Raw genomic sequence first — 19586 nt, 5'->3', positions numbered from 1 at the left:
TTCTTTTACAGGGGTGCAAACTTGTCACCTTTCGGCGAAATTCGCCGTTTTGGATCCCAAATTGGTCATGTGTGTGATTCGTGTAAATCCGCAATAAAAAAAAATTTGAGAGAGGGGGGGGGGGGTCGAGGCGAGGCGAGGCAATGCACCTGTCTCTTTAAGGTGCGTGCACCTTATCTGGATGACAACAAGTGGTGGCAACGCTGCTTCTGTCCAGCAATACACACCTGAAGCTTCACTTTTAATACAGACTAACTAACACGACTTTGAAGATGCTGTATGGGACCGCGTGTGTGTGATGATCGGGATCGCGACCAATTAGCGATTAGCGCGTTTAGCTTTTATTAGCTCCAGTGTCTCCTTCTCCGGAGGAGGGTCTGGCGAGCGAGACTAGCTCCAGTGCGACCTGTTCAGCAGCAGCAGGAGGAGGAGGAGGAGGAGGAGGAGGAGGTTGACTGACTGTGGCAGGACACCTCTGCCTCTGTTTCACTTTATGTTGCTGGTAAATAATGTGGTTGTAAAAGTAGTAGGCTAAAGTTAAATTATTTTGTATGCACTAATTAAAGGGGCAGAACTTTAAGAGACATATATTTTATAAGATATATTTTTTGTAAGAACCACAATTAATAAATATAGGTTATATATTTCAGTGAATATCTAATTGTTCTTAGCATTTGTTAGATAACTTTATTTGCCCAATAAATTAAAACATGTTGGAACTATGAATGTCTCCTCCCTTGCAGCCAGAATCTCACCTACTTTTAAAGCAGATAACAGCGGCACGGCCGTTTCGGCTAATGCTGTGTTCAAGGCAGGCTTTTGAAACCGTAAGTTACAGCTTCAAGTCACAACTACGACTTGGTAGCGTTCCAGGTAACCCGTAGCTCGTGTTTTTACCGTCCTGTTGTCTGTGAAAGTTCCCTATAACGGCCACTTCCGACCCGTGAACTCGTACCAGATCGAACTGGTATGACTTCACAGGAAGGAAAAACACAAAGTACGAGTTTCCTTGAACGCACCATGAGTTAGCAGCCCCCGCCCTTGTCAGGCATCAATTGGTCCTCGTGCTACGTCACCACATTCACGCGCATCCCTTGGCTGCACACACAGCCCTTCATGCCGTTCTCTCCCCTCATTGGATAACACTTGTATCCCACAAGGAAAATTTTCTCCTCGGGTTACAGCAGAGCAGAGTGACGGAGAGACTCGTGTTTAGGCTGAAATACTTCATGTAAGTGATTGCTGACGGAAAATAGGACTATTTAGGACTTATATTAACAAAAACATTCCACTGATATCTGCTTTAACCTCAGACTGTCACAATGATGGATCAGATGTCAGACTGCCTCATTCTTTAAGTTTTAACCTGAATATACAAGACATGATTGATTTTCCCAACGATCAAAGTATACGAAACCGAACCGAAAACCATGACCACAAAACCGTGAACCGAACCGTTTGCTTGAACATCTTTTACATACATATTGCCGCTTACTATGTTTTATGTAGCCTATGGCATTTTTAAGCTTCATGTGTGTTATTGGACAGAAAGAGCAGCGCTACCTCGGAGCATAGCCCACGTACAGAAAACACATTTACATCAATAAATAAATGTTTCACAATGAACCAATCAGTCTGTATTAAATTTTATTTAGTTTGAAGGCAAGGTTTGCAAGGTTCATCTGATGGACATCAAGGGACAGATTCTCCAAGTTTTGCACAGCTTTTGACAGATTGTGCAGGTTTAACAGGAGCAAAAGCTGTGCAAACCTGAGTAAATCTGGACCCTAGTCTCATGCTAAAATTGACTGTAAATTCACCTTTAAAATTGTTTTTTTTTATTATTATTATTTCCCCGGGGGAGCATGCCCCCGGACCCCCCCAGGGGTTCGGTATCTTGTCACCTTTTTTACCCCTGATGAGTTTGCACTCAATTGCAATTTGTGAAAGAAAACCAAAAAAAAATACTTTTTTTTTGAAAACCAAAAAAAAATACTTTTTTTTTGGTTTTCTTTCACAAATTTGTGCTTTGATGTCTTTAAAGCAGACACAGAAGAAGGCTGACACAAACCCAAACCCAAACCCAAATACAGCTATTTATCTTGACTTGACTGTCAGGTCAGCATTTGCTTTCCACAGAGGTTTGTTGTTTTAATGAAGAGAGTTACTTTGTATTCCAAAGTCTACAAATGCAAATTGTTCAATGGTCCATGAGCAGCCAGATGTACGATGAGTTTGTTTACTGCAACTCACCTGCAATTTATTTTAAATCCGACTCCAGTTCCAACAACATCCAGGCCAAAAACTCATAGTTCACATTTAAAATTCTCATTATTGTAAACGTGTACATGTTTTTCCTCTAAATTTAAGCACCAGAAAATAAAATGAAACTCAGCTAAAGAATAGTTCAACTTGCATTTGATTTCTAACTTGAAAAACATTTTCTACTTTGCCTCAGCTGCTAACATGTTGGGACCTGAGTAATAGATTAATGAGAAGGCTTACTGTACACACACATACATAAAGTCAGCAATTTTTCGCTTCGCCTGAAAACTAATGCAGAATAGCACCCCCCTCCGGTGGGGATCATTATTACAGTGGAAGGTGGGAAGGTAAATATTCTCACTGTGCGCTCCTCTGTAATTACAGGGCATGGATGAAGAGGACAAAGGCAAAAGAAAAAGGCATAAGGGAGTTGAAGAGGAGACAAGGTCATAGAGTCACCAGAACACAAAACATGAAATATCATTCAATCATCATTGTTATTTTATCTAATCCTTTATCTTATCCTTCTTTTCACATTATTATCAGATTTAATCTTCATTTTATTTACATGGTTTAATTTTGATGCCTTTTATCTTTGCTGTTTATACATGAAGCATTTATTAATTTAATTTTATGAGATAAAAGGTATTTTACTTTATTTCACTGTCACACTGGGAGCTGTTGCTGGTCTGCCGATGGGGGTGCTGTGGGTATGTGTGCATGTGTGTATATAGATGTGGGGGTTGGGTTTTTTGTAATGTTTTTAAAGGGATAGTTCACCCAAAATTCAAATTGCACTCATTATCTACTCACCCTCATGTTGACTAAGGCGGAAGCTCCTCTTCCTGGTTCGTCCAAATTGGATGGACTAGGAAGAGGACGGACTCTGGTTCGTCCAGTTTGGACGAAGTGGAGCTTCCGCTACAAACAAGCTTGAAATATAGACTTATTTAATTTTTTTCGGAACAATTTAGCATTTTGGGGCTTCAATACAAGACGGACATTACATACATGGAGGTATTTGGATGTTTTTTGGTTTGTCTTTTTGTTACGAAGACAGCTGGTATCCATTTGCAACCGTCATATGGACATGCACTGCTACGCCGAGACCCCCTGTAACTCAGAGAAGCCATGGAGGACAATGAAACTTCTCCCAGCCCTTAGTCGACATGAGGGTGAGTAGATAATGAGTGCAATTTGAATTTTGGGTGAACTATCCCTTTAACCTCTGTGAAACACTTTGTGTTACACTCTGCATGAAAAGTGCTACATAAAAAAAGTTCAAGTTTAAGATCAGATGTCCATTACAAATTCTATATTTATTATGCTTCAGAACTTCCCTGAGTTTTTGCAGGTTTTTTAAGTTTTTTTTCACTTTCAAGGTAAATCAGTGGATAGGTGCACTGGTAACAGGAACTGCCGCTATTTTGACACATTTTCAAGGCTTTAAAAACAGTAACCACGCACTTTATGAGCTCTCACTCTCCTGGGAGTTCAGTTTTTTCCGTCCCCCCACAAGATAAACATCCAGCCCATTTAGGGCTTCCTCGTGTTCAGTTTGTCAAGTTGTTTCCTGTATTACATTAAAATGAACGGCGTTCCAATGTCCGCTGTGACACCAACAGTGTAGTAGCCTGTCATCAGCATTAATGTGGAGCAGAGCTGTTGATGTCCTGCACAGTCACACAACTATTTCAAATAAGTGTGGAAACAACGACATTAATGATTAGCTGTCTTCATTCATAGATCGTGCTCGTGATCATGATCACCACTAAAACTGTGCCAAAAGGAAAATGTGTGGTTTCCTGTTGGCTGCAAATGCAAGAGCATCCTGTTTTTCTACGATGATGAAGTTTAACGTCATCAAATAAGACAAACAGGTGTTCATCAGAACTGCTCACACTAGTCTGACTCTAAGGGTGTGGGCTCAGACTCACTGGTCTCACTTCTAAAAAATGTGTCAGGTAAAACATGTAGCATGCAGTGCAGCCGGTCGGGTGAGCAGGCGATGCCAAGGCCCTGGAGCTGGGTCAAGTTCAGTGATAGAGATAAAGCAGTTTGTACCAGATCTAGTGTATTAGATACACTTACAATACAGGAAGAAAAAAAGGTTTGTGTGTCAAATGCCAACACAACACATTTGTGGCTGAAGCGTGGATGACTTATGACAGTGTGACATACAGTAGATTGACAGTGTTTGTCAGTGTTGACACAGATAAAAAAAAACATACAGGGCCAAGCTGGACTAAATCTGTCTTAGGCTATGTTTACACGGAAACTATCTGAACAGAAAACGCAAAAGTGGTGTTGCGTTCTCACTTGCGTGTATACGGTGACACAAAAATTTGTGGAATCCGATGTTATATGCATGCCAGGCGGCTAAGTGGCAGTGTGAAACACACCCCAAAGTCAGTGATGTGAGCAGATCGGAGCAGACTTTGTTTTCAAGATTTCCACTCTGAAGAGTGGTTTCATTTTTTTGTTTGTTTTTAAGCCCCAAAAACGCTGTCGCCGTCCAAACGAAAGGCACATCTGATCAAATATTTTGTTGTTTTCACCAGTGAGCGTTGTCGTGTAGTAATACAGATAATACAGCAAAGCTGGCTGCTAGATGATTTTCAAAATCGACCACAGACATAGGGACAGTCTCAATTTATCATCAGTCTCAAAGCACCATTTCACAGTAACAATTCTCCAGACACCAGATCTCAGAGATTAAATGTGATTACATGTGATGCAGCAAATATCACCCCAAATATCACATTTGCTATGAAAAGGATGCTTATTAGTGAACATTAACAGTGTTGGTGGCCAGATTACTGAACTTTTGACAGGGCAAGGCAAATTACCATGAGAACATGAGGGAGATCACAATAAATTAAAGTTTAATAACAAAGCTACAGCTGACCTGATCAGTGTTCAGTCAAACTGTAACAATAAGACTGACTTGTGCTTTTCTCTTTGTTCATGACATCCACAGATCACTCACAGATTTCACTGGATGTTGACACTGTGTTCATTTAGATTTGAATGGTTCATCAGTGGAGCATCAAATGCAAATTATTTGAAGATGGGTAGACAGTATTCAGTGATCCAAGAAAACTATCTTATGCAAGAGACAAATGTACAGTGTGTAGTCTCACAGTTAAGTACCAAGGTTTTGGTAAAATTTAATGTAAACAAATTTGGTTAACAAGAAAAGGAACCTTTAAGTCATTAAACATGTAAGATTATACAACAAGTAGTTCCGACCAAGCAATCTGATTGGTCAATAAGACATTTAGAACGTGCTCAAATCAGCATTACAGCACGGCTGACTTATCACTGAAAATATTACTTCGCCATGTCATGTTGTTTACACATCTCCATGGCAACATGGACTTTTCCCCCTTTTATTTTGAAAAACGTCATTTATTACTCGTGAAAATAAATCACAAACTACATTGACCTCCTGTAGGTTGTTCCTGACAGCTGCCAAAGTCACATTTATAGAACAATTATGTTATTTTATTTTTTGTTAATATATTGTAAACTTCCCCGTTACAGCCGAGAGGATTGTCTCCCTCCCATGTGTGTTACGTACAAAGTCGGAGAGACACGAGTTGTGATCGCGGTGAATATGTTTTTTAAAATATGGCCTGGAGCTGAATATTTTCATTGGATAAAACGGAGGTGATTACCTGTATGTTTCTCTCTCTCCCTCCTTTCTCGCTTACGCCTTTTGGGCTTTTAAATAATCTGGAGTAATCGTTTGGCTTCTCTATCAGCTGTGTCGGCGACACGGCGCTATAACTTCATTTACATGCAGAGTTTGCGGTTGTAGAAGCTACATCTGTGAAAGGAAAAAAACGGCATTGTTATAATTTGGGCGAGTTTGTGCAGTGTTGATTTAGTTCGGGAAAGTCCGAGACCGCGTTAAAACATGAACGTCAGCTCAGAGTTCACTCATCTGGGACTAGAAAATCATTTCTGTTGCTAGGTCGTTACTAAGGTTCGGACTATTTGCTGTAGAGGTGAACTAGGTTCCATTACACATAGGAGTCTACTGACGTGACTGATTGTGTTTCAGTTATTAGTCAGACCCCATTTATTTCCATGGAAACGGGAAGCACACTCGCAAAAAACTTTACATTTTGAGAGCAAAACGTCCATCAACATGAATATTTATTTAATTATACGCTCTATTTTGTTGGTAATTGCTTAATATTGCTTAATTAAGAGACCCCTAAATCGTTTTCCTGATGGTCACCCAGTGTTGGGGGGAGAAAACGCGACTCTACATGCAAAAACACAAAGTTTAGACTGTTTATACTGTGCACTTTATGAGTTCAGTGGTGTCTCGTATGGATTCGAGTCACCATAGGTATTTGATTGTTTTCTGAGTGTTTGTTGTGGTTGAAAAAATTGCCCCCATAGGTTACGGTTGTCGCTATCCCAAACGCCGGGTAGCCATGGTGTAACTCTGGTTTGCCTGCATCAATTTTAGTCACGTTTTTTTCTCCCCCCCAACCCTGGGGGGAACTGCCCATTGGTCCGACCTCCCATTGGTTCGACCTCCCATTACTCCGACAAAATCAACCACAAGTCGGACCAATAGGAGGTCGAACCAATGGGTGGTCCCGTTAGTTCGAACTGTCATCGCTACTTTGTGACAAGCTCTTCCATTGATAGGAGCATGCAGCTTTCTCTCTCTCTCTCTACGCACATCACACACATACACGCGCAGCCCAGAATATCACCATATTCAGTCAGAGAGCCAGATCATGTCAGATCGCACACAACCATCATAAATGCTGATCAAGATGTGTAAACTGATAATCAAAGCCCCCCTCCCTCCCAGAGTACAGAGTAAAAGAAATACACTTTTTTTTCTCTCCCCCCCTCCGCTCGAGCACGGCTGAACCTGGCCGGCTTGAGCTCACTTCATGGGCGCGAGCCTGCTGCAGCCGCTGCTGCTGCTGACAGCAGACTGAGAGAGAGAGAGAGAGAGAGAGAGAAAAAAAAAGTAAATTTGGCTTTGGTTAGGTTCAGGCAATGAAGAAAGGAGTTGGTTAAGTTTAGTAAACACCAGGTAGAGGCTAGACAGGCTGGAAGCATAATGAGCCTTATATGTTATTGATATGAAGTGCTTGTTTTGCAGTTAATTATGCACATGATCCGTTTGATCCCAGAAAGGAAAAAAGGATCAATGCGCAGCCTCCGTTTCCTTTCTGATTGCGTCCGTCTGTCTGTTCGGAGTGGGAGAGAGAGAGAGAGAACCCAATCCACCTGTCTGTAATGTAAGTTTGATTTGATATGAGTGTCAAGGTTTAATTACGGACACTAATGAGCGCGCAGCAGTGCGTAAAAGTCGTGCGTAATGACAGCTCCTCGTTGGTGAAACACAATAAACTGCACCTCTTCTTCCACGTGTGTCTTATTGACAGGTGGAGCCTATATGAATAATTATATAAATGCATAGTGAACGGTAAGAATGGAGAGTTTGACTAATAACTAGTCCAGTTCGAACTAATGAGGACCTCCCATTAGTTCGAACTCTCATTACTCCGATTGTCGGACCAATGGGAGTTCGAACCAATGGGAGGTCGAACTAATGGGAGGTCGGACCAGTGCCATGGACCCACACTGGGTGACCATCAGGACAACGATTTAGGGGTCAAAAACATAGGCGGCGCTAGGGCAGAAGGAATGGGGAAGCTACAGGACAAAAAGAAAAAGAAAAAGAAAAAAGAAAGTCGACAGCTGTTGCTGTTATTGTTTTTAACAAAGACAAAAACCGCGCTTGATCACTGAAAGGCCGCTGGCCCGCACTCACACCACCTCCAACCCAAGCTGCTCAAGCACGGCTGCCTCCGTTGATATAGAGGGATTATTTGTTTACCAACACGGCGGATGTGCACTTTAGCTTGACTGCAGAAAGAACGGAGCCTTTTAACACCAGCGGTGATGAGGCGCTGTCGCGCTGACAACAATATAGGTGGTTGTGTACTGGTTTATGTGACTTAAGGTGACATTTCGGCGCAGGAGGGAGTGGGAGCGTGGATGCGAGCCAAATCTCCTTCAACCATGCGCGGAAAAGGGGATAGGAAAGGTTTTTCTGCTTTAATGAGAAACATGCCCAGGTCAGCAATGCATGACAATAAACATGTGGTTCATTTGTCCCCTCAAGTTACATAAACCAACACAGCGTGGACACACACAACTCCAGTGACGTGTAGAAAAGCAAAAAATGTGTTTCCATTACACTTTTGCGATACACGTTTGTATCGATACGTCTCAAAAACCACCTCATGAGAGCGTAAAAACTTTTTTGCGATATTTGAGAGTTTTTTCGAAATGTAGGTGTTTCCATTACAAGTTTTTTATTTCGATATTTAGGTTTTGCGCATTTCAAGGGGTAATGGAAACCTACCTATAATCTGCTGTGCCATTGTCCTCATCCAGTTGCGCAACTACTGTATCGCTGAGAATGTGCGCTCACACAGGTGTCCAGAGGTAGGCTGGTGACTGGAGGAGGGAGGCAGCAGGTGTCCGGGCGGTCGGGGCTGCTGTCTGGACGTAACTTAGGCCAGTGACTGGAGGAGGGTGTGCGCAGGTGTTCGGGGGGGCGCGGCTGTCCGGAGGTAGGCCGGTGACTCGCGGGCAGTGGCCGGTATCCGGGGGGGGGAGGCAGCCGGTGTCATGATGGAGGCCAGTGGCAGGAGAGAAGGCGGCAGCCGGTCGTGGAAGCATCGTGGTCGGCTTCATTGCTGCTGCTTCATGGGACTCTCGGACTCGTTAATTTTGATATTCAAAAACCTTCTAATGTCCGTTTTACCGGGCTTTTTTCTTTTAATTTCGCTGGACTGTCAGTGACTAGCATAGTGAGGCAAAGGGGTAAGCTTCTACGCTGCGCGTTGTAGCTACGCCGTGTGTACGTAATGACGCAGGTAACCAGTCAAATACCACTGAAATAAAAAAATAAACCATCGACATTTTGATGTATTTCCCACCTCTTTCTAAAATAGAATTTAAAAACAACAACGAAAAAAAAACATAATTTTATTTTTTCATTTTATTATTTGTGATGATTTTATTTTATTTTCTGTGACAATCTAGGGGAAGCTTAGCTTCCCCTAGCCTATTGATAGCGCCGCCTATGGTCAAAAATGACCGGAATTCTCCTTTAAGTGTCATAAACAAGAGATTGCGGGTTACAGAATGCGATTGTGTCACGGTACCGCAGAGAAGGTCACTCCACAATTATTTTTTCTCATGAGGTCCTGTAAACTTAAATCTTTGTTTGTGCCAGCAGCTGTGACCGATGTTGACAAAGTCATGCTTTTATGATCTGGAGTTTGTCCATTGTGTTATTGAAATTTACTGGATGGCTAACTGGTGCCCAAGATTCCCATGGCTTGAATATAGGCCAAGGTCTCTATCGACTTCAGCACCAAAGACAGCAACACAGGTGCATTACCTCTGACAACACAGCATTGAAACAGAGCACCCTCACCCCCATTTTTTGTTTGTTTGTTTTTGCCCAGCCGTTGATCACAAGGCCCACCCACGATCTCAATCCTGGTGCTGCCTCTGCCACCAACATTGGTCTTGCCACCACATTGAACTTTGAATTACTTTACACTCAAGTAAGAATGACACATCCTACTGATATCAGCAGTAAAGCAACATCCGTGTCTGCCCTCACTCTGATTTCTCCATCGAGGAAAAACAACACCAATGTAATTGTCTTCTCCGTTGGTCACCTTCTTTCTTTGATTGTTTCCCCCTGTCTTGGGCACTTGTTTACCTGTTATTTCCTGTGCGTCAGCATGGGAATGTCTGCAGTTTACACGTAATTCAACACTGTTTTGTGGAGCAGATTGGCTTAATCGGTGTTGTGGTATGTCTTTCTGTTTAGGGTGAAAGCAGTTTTCCTGGAGAGTACACATAAACTGAATCTGAATCTTACCTCATCTCGTGACGAAAGCATTTTCACAGCAGCAGGGAAGAGCGAACGGACAGAGCAGAGGTTACCTTTTCTCATTTGCATATTTTAACAATGAGTATGTCCAAATGCAGCACAGTTGTGGATACCCGTCAGAGAGAGGACAGACATTCTCTTGCAGAAGTTCCAGGTTTGGTTGATGAGACACGCTGGACTTCTGATGTGAGTACACTTTGTTTCATTACTTTTCCCTCATGAGTTCAAATATCTCCCACACATTTTCAACTTCTATCCACTCAACACTACTATTTATTTCAGGGAGTCTAAAAACACAGCCAAGCTTTTAGAAAAGGTGACATGTATTGTTGAAGGTGAATTTTTGCTAATTTGTCTTTTTTCATCATTACTTTTCAGAGAAATCAGAGATGGACTCTACAAGGCTTTTGATTTCTGTCTTCATTGGTAAGAGTTATGCTTCCTGTCTTAATAGTTTTTGGTTTCCAGTTAATGTCAGAGTAGATAGTAAGATATACAGAAACCCTCAAGCAGCTCTTATTTGAAATTTCTCATTTGAACATCTTTAGCATGTCTCCCTTGTATACAAATACATGTTTTCCAGAGAAATGCAAAAAAGGGGCCAGTGACTAGTTGATCTTTCCTTATTCAATAAATCTACCTGTGATGGGATAAATTAATTAAAGACAAGACATTTTAAAACAAAATCAAAAGCCTGAGACACTAGTAAGATCAACTGCACCCAACATGACTCTAAATATGTCCTCTGTCATCAAACCTCAGGATTTGGCTTCACTTCCTGTTCTGCCAGAGAATACCACTATGTCAACCAGTCACTGACCTGGACCGAGGCTCAGAAATACTGCAGAGAGAAATACACTGATCTGGCAACCATTGAGAGTATGGAGGACTTGAGCAGGTTAAACAGATCAAGTGAGGACACTTCATTCTCATGGATTGGACTGAGTGATGACCCAAAATCCTGGAAGGCAGAAGGAGTTTGGAGCAATGATTCCAACTCCTGGAGATGGTCAGCGACTGGTAAAACATCAGAAACTGGTTACCACAACTGGGATTATGTGAATTATGAACAACTCAGATATCGAACATGTGGGTACATATGGACCAATGGACACTGGTATGATGAGAGCTGTTCCAATGAGTACACTTTTGTTTGCTTCAACGGTAAGAAAATTGTTGTGTATACTGACTTACATAAAATGGAGAGTTTCAAGTCTGTTTGGGTGTGGTCTGCAGTATGCTATGTTGCACCTGCAGTCACACCTCTCAGTGATGTCACAGTGCACTGATGCACCATAACGTCACATTTATGTCACTGGAGAAAACAACATTTCAACTTCACAGTCTTGTCTGGTGGTACAGCCACAAGACTGAGTATTGTCTGCCACTGTCAGATTAATGTAGAAAATGAATGATGAGATATATGAAGGACAACTATAAAGGGTGTGAAAATACCAAAAATACTGTTTATGTAAAATGTCTGCAGTACTAGTACATTTATATCTGTTCACTGAGGGTTGTGAAAGTACATGAGCTGAGACCAAAGAAAAGACATAAACAATAAAACATAAGGGCTGTACTTTTGCTTCCACAAAGTTGATTAGATAGATAGAGCAATGTGCCAAGAAGAATGAGTTACAAATCCATTTGTTCATTGAAACTGTGTACAATGTATTCACCTGTATCTTTTAATCAGACTTTTATTAGATTTTTTCTTAGAATATATTTTTAATTACGTAATTATTTCACACAAGACAAAACACTCTAATTCAATGGTTTATCGTTGTCGTTGTCTTCTATTGTAGATTCAAATCCTCCAGGACAGAAAACATTTACTGCAGTTGAAAATCCAATGAATTGGACAGAAGCCCAGGCATATTGCAGAACACATCACACAGACCTGGCTACAATCGACAATACTGAAGAAAACACACAGGTGCACTCTGTGATGGCAGCATCTTATGCATGGATTGGCTTGTACAGAATACCATGGAGGTGGTCTGACAACAGCAGCAGCTCCTTCACAAACTGGAGATCTGATGAACCAAATGGAGGCCATGACTACTGTGTGGCTGTGGATTCACATCATTTTTGGCATGATTTGAATTGTGGCATTAAACACAACTTCTGGTGTCACACAGGTGAGAAACAACATTGATGCTTATTGATGCTTTTCTTTGTTTTTCTCACAATACAATAATATGTCTTTCTTCGTTTGTCAGTCTATCAGGGCTGGCCCATTGCATAGGCAGTAGGCTAGGGGTGCCGACTGTCCAGAGGGGGGCTTCCTGGTCCTCCTAATGGGGGCCCATATGACTTGTCTGACTCTGACTGCCGACTGTAGATTCTACCCACTTTGCCAGTCACGCACCCAAACCCATTACTTTCAATGTAGACGCATCTCAGTCTGAACAGCTCCAAACACTCAGATCGGTTTTGACTGTCCGTGACGTCACTGTGTTACAGGTCCTTGAGCTCCAGTTAATTATCCATTTCCTGTGGTGGCCCTGAAGTGCAAAACACAACGGCAAATCAGACAACAACGGCAAAAGAGAAAACACAACACAAAAAGAGAAAACACAACAGCAAATCAGAAAACACAACACAAAAAGAGAAAACACAACAGCAAATCAGAAAACACAACGGCAAATCAGAAAACACAAAAGCAAAAGAGAAAACACAACACAGAAAGAGAAAACACAACGACATTACAGTAACCAAACCGGAAAAGGTAGGTACCCTCGAGTGGAATACGTCAACGCGGCCGCCATCTTGGTCAGGGGGAAGCCGTGTCTACTTCCTGCACTAGTCAACAGAGGCAGAGGTCTATCAACCATTAAAATCGCCATAACTCACCGAATATTCAACCGATTCTCAAGCCGTTTGGTTTATTATAAATGTCAGACATATATTTATGATTTGATTTATGATTTATTTAGAAAAAATGATTTATTTAGAAAAAATGTTATAATTTTTTTTTATGTATTAAACATACACTTAGATACTCAGACACCCCACATGCATAAATACACAGTTTTCTGATTTGCTGTTGTTTAGTAATTTGTCGTTCTGTTTTTTTGTTGTGTTTTCTGATTTGCCGTTGTGTTTTCTCTTTTTGTGTTGTGTTTTCTCTTTTGCCGTTGTGTTTTCTCTTTTTGTGTTGTGTTTTCTCTTTTGCCGTTGTGTTTTCTCTTTTTGCGTTGTGTTTTCTCTTTTTGTGTTGTGTTTTCTCTTTTGCCGTTGTTGTCTGATTTGCCGTTGTGTTTTGCACTTCAGGGCCACCATAATTTCCTTCTTGTTACTTTTCTTTTATGCAAACTACCATGTTGTTGGCAACAGGAGTGACGGTGCGCTCCCAGTTCTGGGGTGCTGGAGTTTCCCGTCTCTGTGGCTACTCACACATACACACCTATATACAGTCTCTGGTACACGTGCACGTACACGTACACGTGCACACGGGCTGAGGTTGAAATTAGTGGGGCAGTGCGGCTGCAGCGTGAGTAGTCGCCACGTCCGGGAGGCATCGCCTGTCACATATGGACCAGCCTCCGCTCCGACGTCGTTGCTACAGCAACCTGTCAGATGGGTCAATAATGTGGCCCAGTCTGAACAGAGCCAAATGCGATTTGGACACTTGCTAAAAACAGTGTGGACAGTCAGCCCTAAAAATTAGACGTAGAATGTGTATTATAGAAGAGAAAAACACTTCTTTTTTTTAGCACAGAACAGACATGTCCTGTGATTTGTACTCATTTGTACTCATTTACCTCATTTCATAATAGAGGGTTACCTGACTAGTCATTCTTAGCGCGATCATTTAACCAAAGTCCAAATGTCTAAAAATCCAAGATAATGTGAAGTCATTAGGCCTAGTCATTAATGAGATTAAGTTGGTTAATAACTTGACAGCACTTTAAAGAAACAGTTCACCAAAAAAATGAAATATGAGCGTCTGGTGCATCTGGAGACCTGGGAGGGGGGTTCGTAGTCCAACAAAATCCTTATGAGTCAATAGCTCCTGACACAAAAAGATCCATAAAACTACACAAAAACCTTGTAATATTCCTCCACACTGCTTGTCCGCTGCAATCCAAGGGTCCTGAAAGCCTATAGGCCAGAGTTTTTACATTTTTACAGCCTAAACAGTCCTGGTAGAATTTGCCTGGGGCGCACTCTCACTTGCATGCGATGCACGCTTGAATTGTGTGAACGTGAACGTATGGAGGAATATTACAAGGTTTTTGTGTAGTTTTATGGACTTTTTTGTGTTGAGCACCATTGACTCTCATATAAGGATTTAGTTGGACTACGAACCCCCCTCCTGGATCTCCAGATGCACTTTGAGGAATAAAAAAACTACTCTGGTGTATTCATCAGCATGAGGGTGAGTCAATAATGATGACTGAATTAAATTTTTTGGTGAACTATTCCTTTAATGTGTATTCTGAACAAGTTCAAGAACCATGCTTATGCATGTTCTGTGTTGTTCACCTTTATTTTATAGGCACAAACAAATTTGGCTCGTAAAAAGCCACTGTGGCAGGCGGCCAAAAAAGTTAACTTCCGGCCTCGGTAATAACATATGTTTACCTATTAATTTCTATGTAATGTGCAATAATTGATCAATTGAAAATACATTATGATTATACAAACATAAATCAGTTTTGTAATAAACTCCATGAAACGGCATTACATAATTTTTTCCCCCCTCCTCAACACCAAAGAATAGTTAGAGACATGAGAAGTTATTTGTCAGGCAGAGAGGGATCATAAAAATGTGCATAATGAATTTCATTGTTCTGTCTTGCAATTGATAGGTACAACTTCGAGTGGAGTGCAGAGTAGTGCCCAGACCGTCAATGGTGAGGATATGTGTGTAGAAATATATCAATAAATGCTATTGTTTGTTTTCTCACAAAGCAATAACATTCCTTTTATGTGGATATGTGTTTGTTGAACTGTCCAGACCTGAGAGTGAAGAAGACCGAGGTGAGGATGAAGATTCAGACCTTTGCTGACCTTTCAGATCCAGCTACTCATGCCCAGATTCTCCAGCAGGTAAAAACTTCCTCATGTTCCTGCACAACTAAACCTCAGCCATCACAACTTTTGTTTATCCATATTAATGTTGATGATGTGCAATATGTCAAATACTACACTAATACATGATGAAGCTAAACATGTTTGTATCATTGTTCTTCTAATGTTGTCTTTATTCCCTCTCAGCTCAGTGAAAGGTTCAAGGCTTTACACGGTGACGTTAAACTGAGGTGGGTGACTCAACCCACAAAACAAGAGGAAGACGATGATGAAGACAAAGAAACATGTAACTGAATGTTTTTAAACCAGCTACAAAGACAGAATGCAGGAAACCAAAATGAATGTAGTTAGATGACTTTGTTAATCAAATCTACTGGATCAAATACTCTGTCATTAGACTCATTAGTGTGAAACAAATCATGTTGTAATCTTCCTTTACCTTCTAGTAAAGAATCATGTTGACAGTCACTAAGAGCAGGCTGAAAACCAGTGTTTTGCTGCCCTCTCTGGTGGAAGCTTTCATGTCAGCATCATGATGAGTGTGGCCACAAACATGTTGTGCTGCACCTGTAGCGCCACCCAACAAACAACTTTAAGCAAAGACATCTGGTGTTAGTTTTTAATGATCCATTTCTTCTGTGTTTTATGTGTGAACATTGATGTTTTAATCACTGATTCTGCTTTTATTTAAAGCTATAGTGCGTAACTTCTGTCGCCCTCTAAAGGATTTCTGCGTTATTACAACGATACGGCCGGCACCTATGGCCCAGTGTAACCCTCCCCTCCTCTCCCCTCCCCACCACTACCCCTGTAGCTGCATGATACCGGTATTGCACATCACACACAACAGTAACACTCGCAACACACCACGCTGCTGGTCACGGACCACAGTTCACGGACTATAACACTCGCGACTCGCCGCACACTGCTCGTCACAGCACAGTGAGCACACAGACTCCCCGCAGTAAGTTACACACAGCAACACGGGCTACACACCTTGTAACTTACTGCTAACGATGTGGCTAACACCAGGCTGCTACATTCATAGCCATGTTGCTTCCAGCAGCTGCGGAGCGCTCTCCTCCCTCCTCCCGTCTCGTTGTCAGGTAAAACCGAGTAAAACACGTCGTTTCGGTCGTTTCCTGTCCGCCAGCGCGGGAAAGTCGCTCCAAGACAGTAAATACAAAAAGAACAAATACTGAAAAATACCGCGAGGCGTTTGAGGAGCCGAACTGCTTAATCAGCGTTGTATCATCTCCTGTTGTAGTGGCTTGGGTGAAACGGATATTTACAGACACGTAGAAGTTACGCACTATAGCTTTAACTTGAATGATAATAGCATTGGCTCAAGGAAAAACTCAAAGGGGTCTAACATACTGTACATGAAAGGAGGAAGTTAACTTCAGGAGATCTTTGTGTTTTATATCATTGATTATTCTTTGTGTTATAAACTGTTTATTTTTTATTTTTGCTTGCTTGTTATTAATGATAAAAGTTGTTTGTCTATGACAGATGCCAATCTGTGATATAACCAAATGATCTACTCTGTAACTGGTTTCCTGTCATTGTCTTCTCAATAAAGTCAGTGTGCAGTGCACAGTTTGCTAATGATCTCTTCTTGTGTCTAATGATCTCTTCTCGTGTTGTAGACTCAATTAAAAAGCCAAAAGTTGTGAATTATTAAGGGACACAATAACAACATGTCTGTCCAACATCACATAGCACTTGCACCATGGCCAGCATACAAACGTTTCCTTTTAACCTGGTTTGAAATATATCAAGAATCATGGCAACCCTCTTACGTACTCTTTTGTTCTATAACAATGATGAATCTTGTGACAGTCTGAATTTACATAAGTGAAACTTTATGAAGCTGAGATCACTGAGTTGGAGTTTCTTGCTCTATGGTTCTATTAGGGGCGTTCAAAGGCTGCAGTGTTGCCAGTTTAGCAAACTGTTGCAAGATTTAGTGAATTTGTGTGAAACAGGTAGTCTATCCAGCTGCTCTTGTTTTTGAGCTGATTTGGAGCTGTAGGGGAGCTAAGCAGAACTTCCTCAGCCCAGCCTCAATTACTGCAAATAAAAACTACTTTTATTACATTTAACATTGTTGTTATTGTAAATATTAGAATGCATACCATTTGCAATAAGAAGCTCCTCCATACACCACATTTATTTCACGTTGCAAATACTGCTTGAAGTCAAACTTTGTTTGTTTGTTTGTACTGTTTATTTCAAATATGCAAATAATATAAGGTTCCCCAATTGCTACTGAGCAAATCCTTGCCCAACATGATATAGAAATGAACAGTGAGGAAGTGAAAATAATAAAACACACAAAAAAAGAAAATAAGTGACATATTCGAAAAGGAGTGAGAAGAAGCATAGCTTGTTAGCTCTCACCCCTTTTCCTAAATAATAAAAAAAAAGGCTTGCACATACACACATCGGCTAATCTGCCTCATATCACCATGCCATATCAATTACAGAGTAATGAATAAAAAATAAAAATCACCAATAATCATTAATGATCACTATCCATTATACACGCCAAGCAGCATATTTTTGTACATTTTCTTGAACCATCTGATATTTGGAGTTGTGAATTCATGTTCCCCTCTTAATTGATAATCTCCCTCCCGATTCCTAAATACATTTTGGATATTTTCTGGTAATTGTCTGTTTTTTTGCCTTATACATGATTATTGCTGGTAAGATGTCAGTGAGTTTCAGTTAGCCTCGTAAACCAGCCTCTCGCGGAAGTGCATTTCATTTCATTCCGAGGGAGAGTCTGGCCTCATCCCCATTCTAATCGTTTGGACTGAAACCCTCAGAAGGCCGAGCCAATCAGCGTCGCCCGCTGTGATTGACACAGCACGTTGGCCAATCAGGGACCGACTGGTGCAAAGCCCCGTCACTACACCAACTTGCTGATTGGCTGAATGGGGTTGTCTGTCAACGCTACTACCAAAGATATTAAACCGTCTTTGCTACTACTCCCGCCCAGCTCCCGCCCACCCCAAACACTTAGGGGCCGTTTACACGAAGACGCTTGCGAGTAAAGACGATAAAATATTTTATCGGAAGTGCCTTTCGTTTATATGGTGACGGCGTTTTTGGGGCTTGAAGACGCAAAAATCTCAAACCACCCCTGAAAGTGGAAAAGTTGAATACGCTCCAGCGCAGCGTCTCCGCCTAAACAGGCCAAGACGCAAAACTGGCTCAGATCTGCTGTTCTGCTCACGTCAAGTCGGCGTGTTGACGTCAAGTCGGCGTGTTGACGTCACGATACAAACAAACATGTCGGATTACATCCACCCTTCAGACCTGCAGGCTACTTTGGCCGCAATAACTACAATTATACAACAGTTAGTTCCGACAGGTCCCAACCGAGCAATTTGGAAAAGGAAAAGATGAGTGAAGCCATTCACACAACAAACACGAGAGTCACCGCACTGGAAGCCAAGAGCTCAGAATACGAGGCCGCCGTTGTGGACTTGCGCCAGGGACTGACGGAGCTGGAGCGGCAGCAGCAAAAAGAAATGATGGAGCTCAAAGACAAACTCGACGACTATGAAAACAGGCAACGCCGCAAAAATCTGAGAGTTGTGGGGTTCCCGCTGGGAGTGGAAGGGACTAACGCTGTGGACTTTTTGGAAAAATGGCTACCGGAGATCCTGGAACTCTCTGGCCCGATAGAGATAGAGAGAGCCCACCGCGCGCAGCTGAGACGCCCGAACGAGCAAGGAGCGCCCAGAGCCTTCGTTCTCAAACTCCTCCGCTACAGGGATGTGACCCAGATACTAGACGCCGCCCTTTACTGTTATAATGTTTAAGTAGCCTAATGATTAAGTTTAAGTTCTGCGATTTCAGACTGTCTGTGAACGCATGGCCCTATGTGGTGATGAGGTGAGGTGAGGGGCAGGAGAGAGAGAGCGGTGTCTGTGTGAAATGAGAAGGGCAGACATGAGACAAGTGGACAGGTTCGTTGTTATTGTTTTGGTGTAGTTACGGCCGACAGTAACTGGTTTTGAGTAATACAATGCATGTTTGAGAGTCGCTCGTCGTCCTTCTAACGTCCGGTCGGACGCTACATTAATTAATTAATTAATTTTGCATATTTATATTTTTCCAAAATGATTTGGCGACCCCCAGAAATCATCTCGCGACCCCAACTGGGGTCGGGACCCCAAGGTTGAGAATGGCTGGCCTAGAGCACCATCTGCCTGAGGGGCGCCACCAGCCACCCAGGCACTAGTGATATGAATATTCAAATCTGGAAATTTTCATATGAAATAAAAATCATCATAAATGATCA

At 41.8% G+C, this 19586-nt stretch overlaps 1 protein-coding gene across 1 annotated transcript; it reads left to right on the top strand.

The window, feature by feature from the left end:
- Window positions 1–10617: 10617 nt before the first annotated feature.
- On the top strand, window positions 10618–15625 carry LOC146971566 (putative C-type lectin domain family 20 member A). The gene is made up of 5 exons (XM_085803334.1): window positions 10618–10654; window positions 10991–11392; window positions 12034–12369; window positions 15195–15286; window positions 15455–15625. The coding sequence occupies exons 1-5, from the start codon at window positions 10618–10620 to the stop codon at window positions 15560–15562; spliced, it is 975 nt and encodes a 324-aa protein (XP_085659460.1). The 3' UTR covers window positions 15563–15625.
- Window positions 15626–19586: the final 3961 nt, after the last annotated feature.

The sequence above is a fragment of the Trachurus japonicus genome, chromosome 16, assembly GCF_045865225.1.
Source record: "Trachurus japonicus isolate A0001 chromosome 16, Traja_1.0".
Taxonomy (NCBI): domain Eukaryota; kingdom Metazoa; phylum Chordata; class Actinopteri; order Carangiformes; family Carangidae; genus Trachurus; species Trachurus japonicus.
The sequence above is the reverse complement of the archived record's forward strand: the minus strand, read 5'-3'. Positions and strand labels throughout refer to the sequence as shown.

Excerpts from the sequence above, each read along its gene's own strand:
- LOC146971566 (XM_085803334.1), top strand. The coding sequence starts at position 10,618 with ATGGACTCTACAAGGCTTTTGATTTCTGTCTTCATTG. Across the intron at positions 10,655-10,990 it reads TTTGATTTCTGTCTTCATTG|GATTTGGCTTCACTTCCTGT; the intron begins GTAAGAGTTATG and ends ATCAAACCTCAG. Across the intron at positions 12,370-15,194 it reads CAACTTCTGGTGTCACACAG|ACCTGAGAGTGAAGAAGACC; the intron begins GTGAGAAACAAC and ends TGAACTGTCCAG.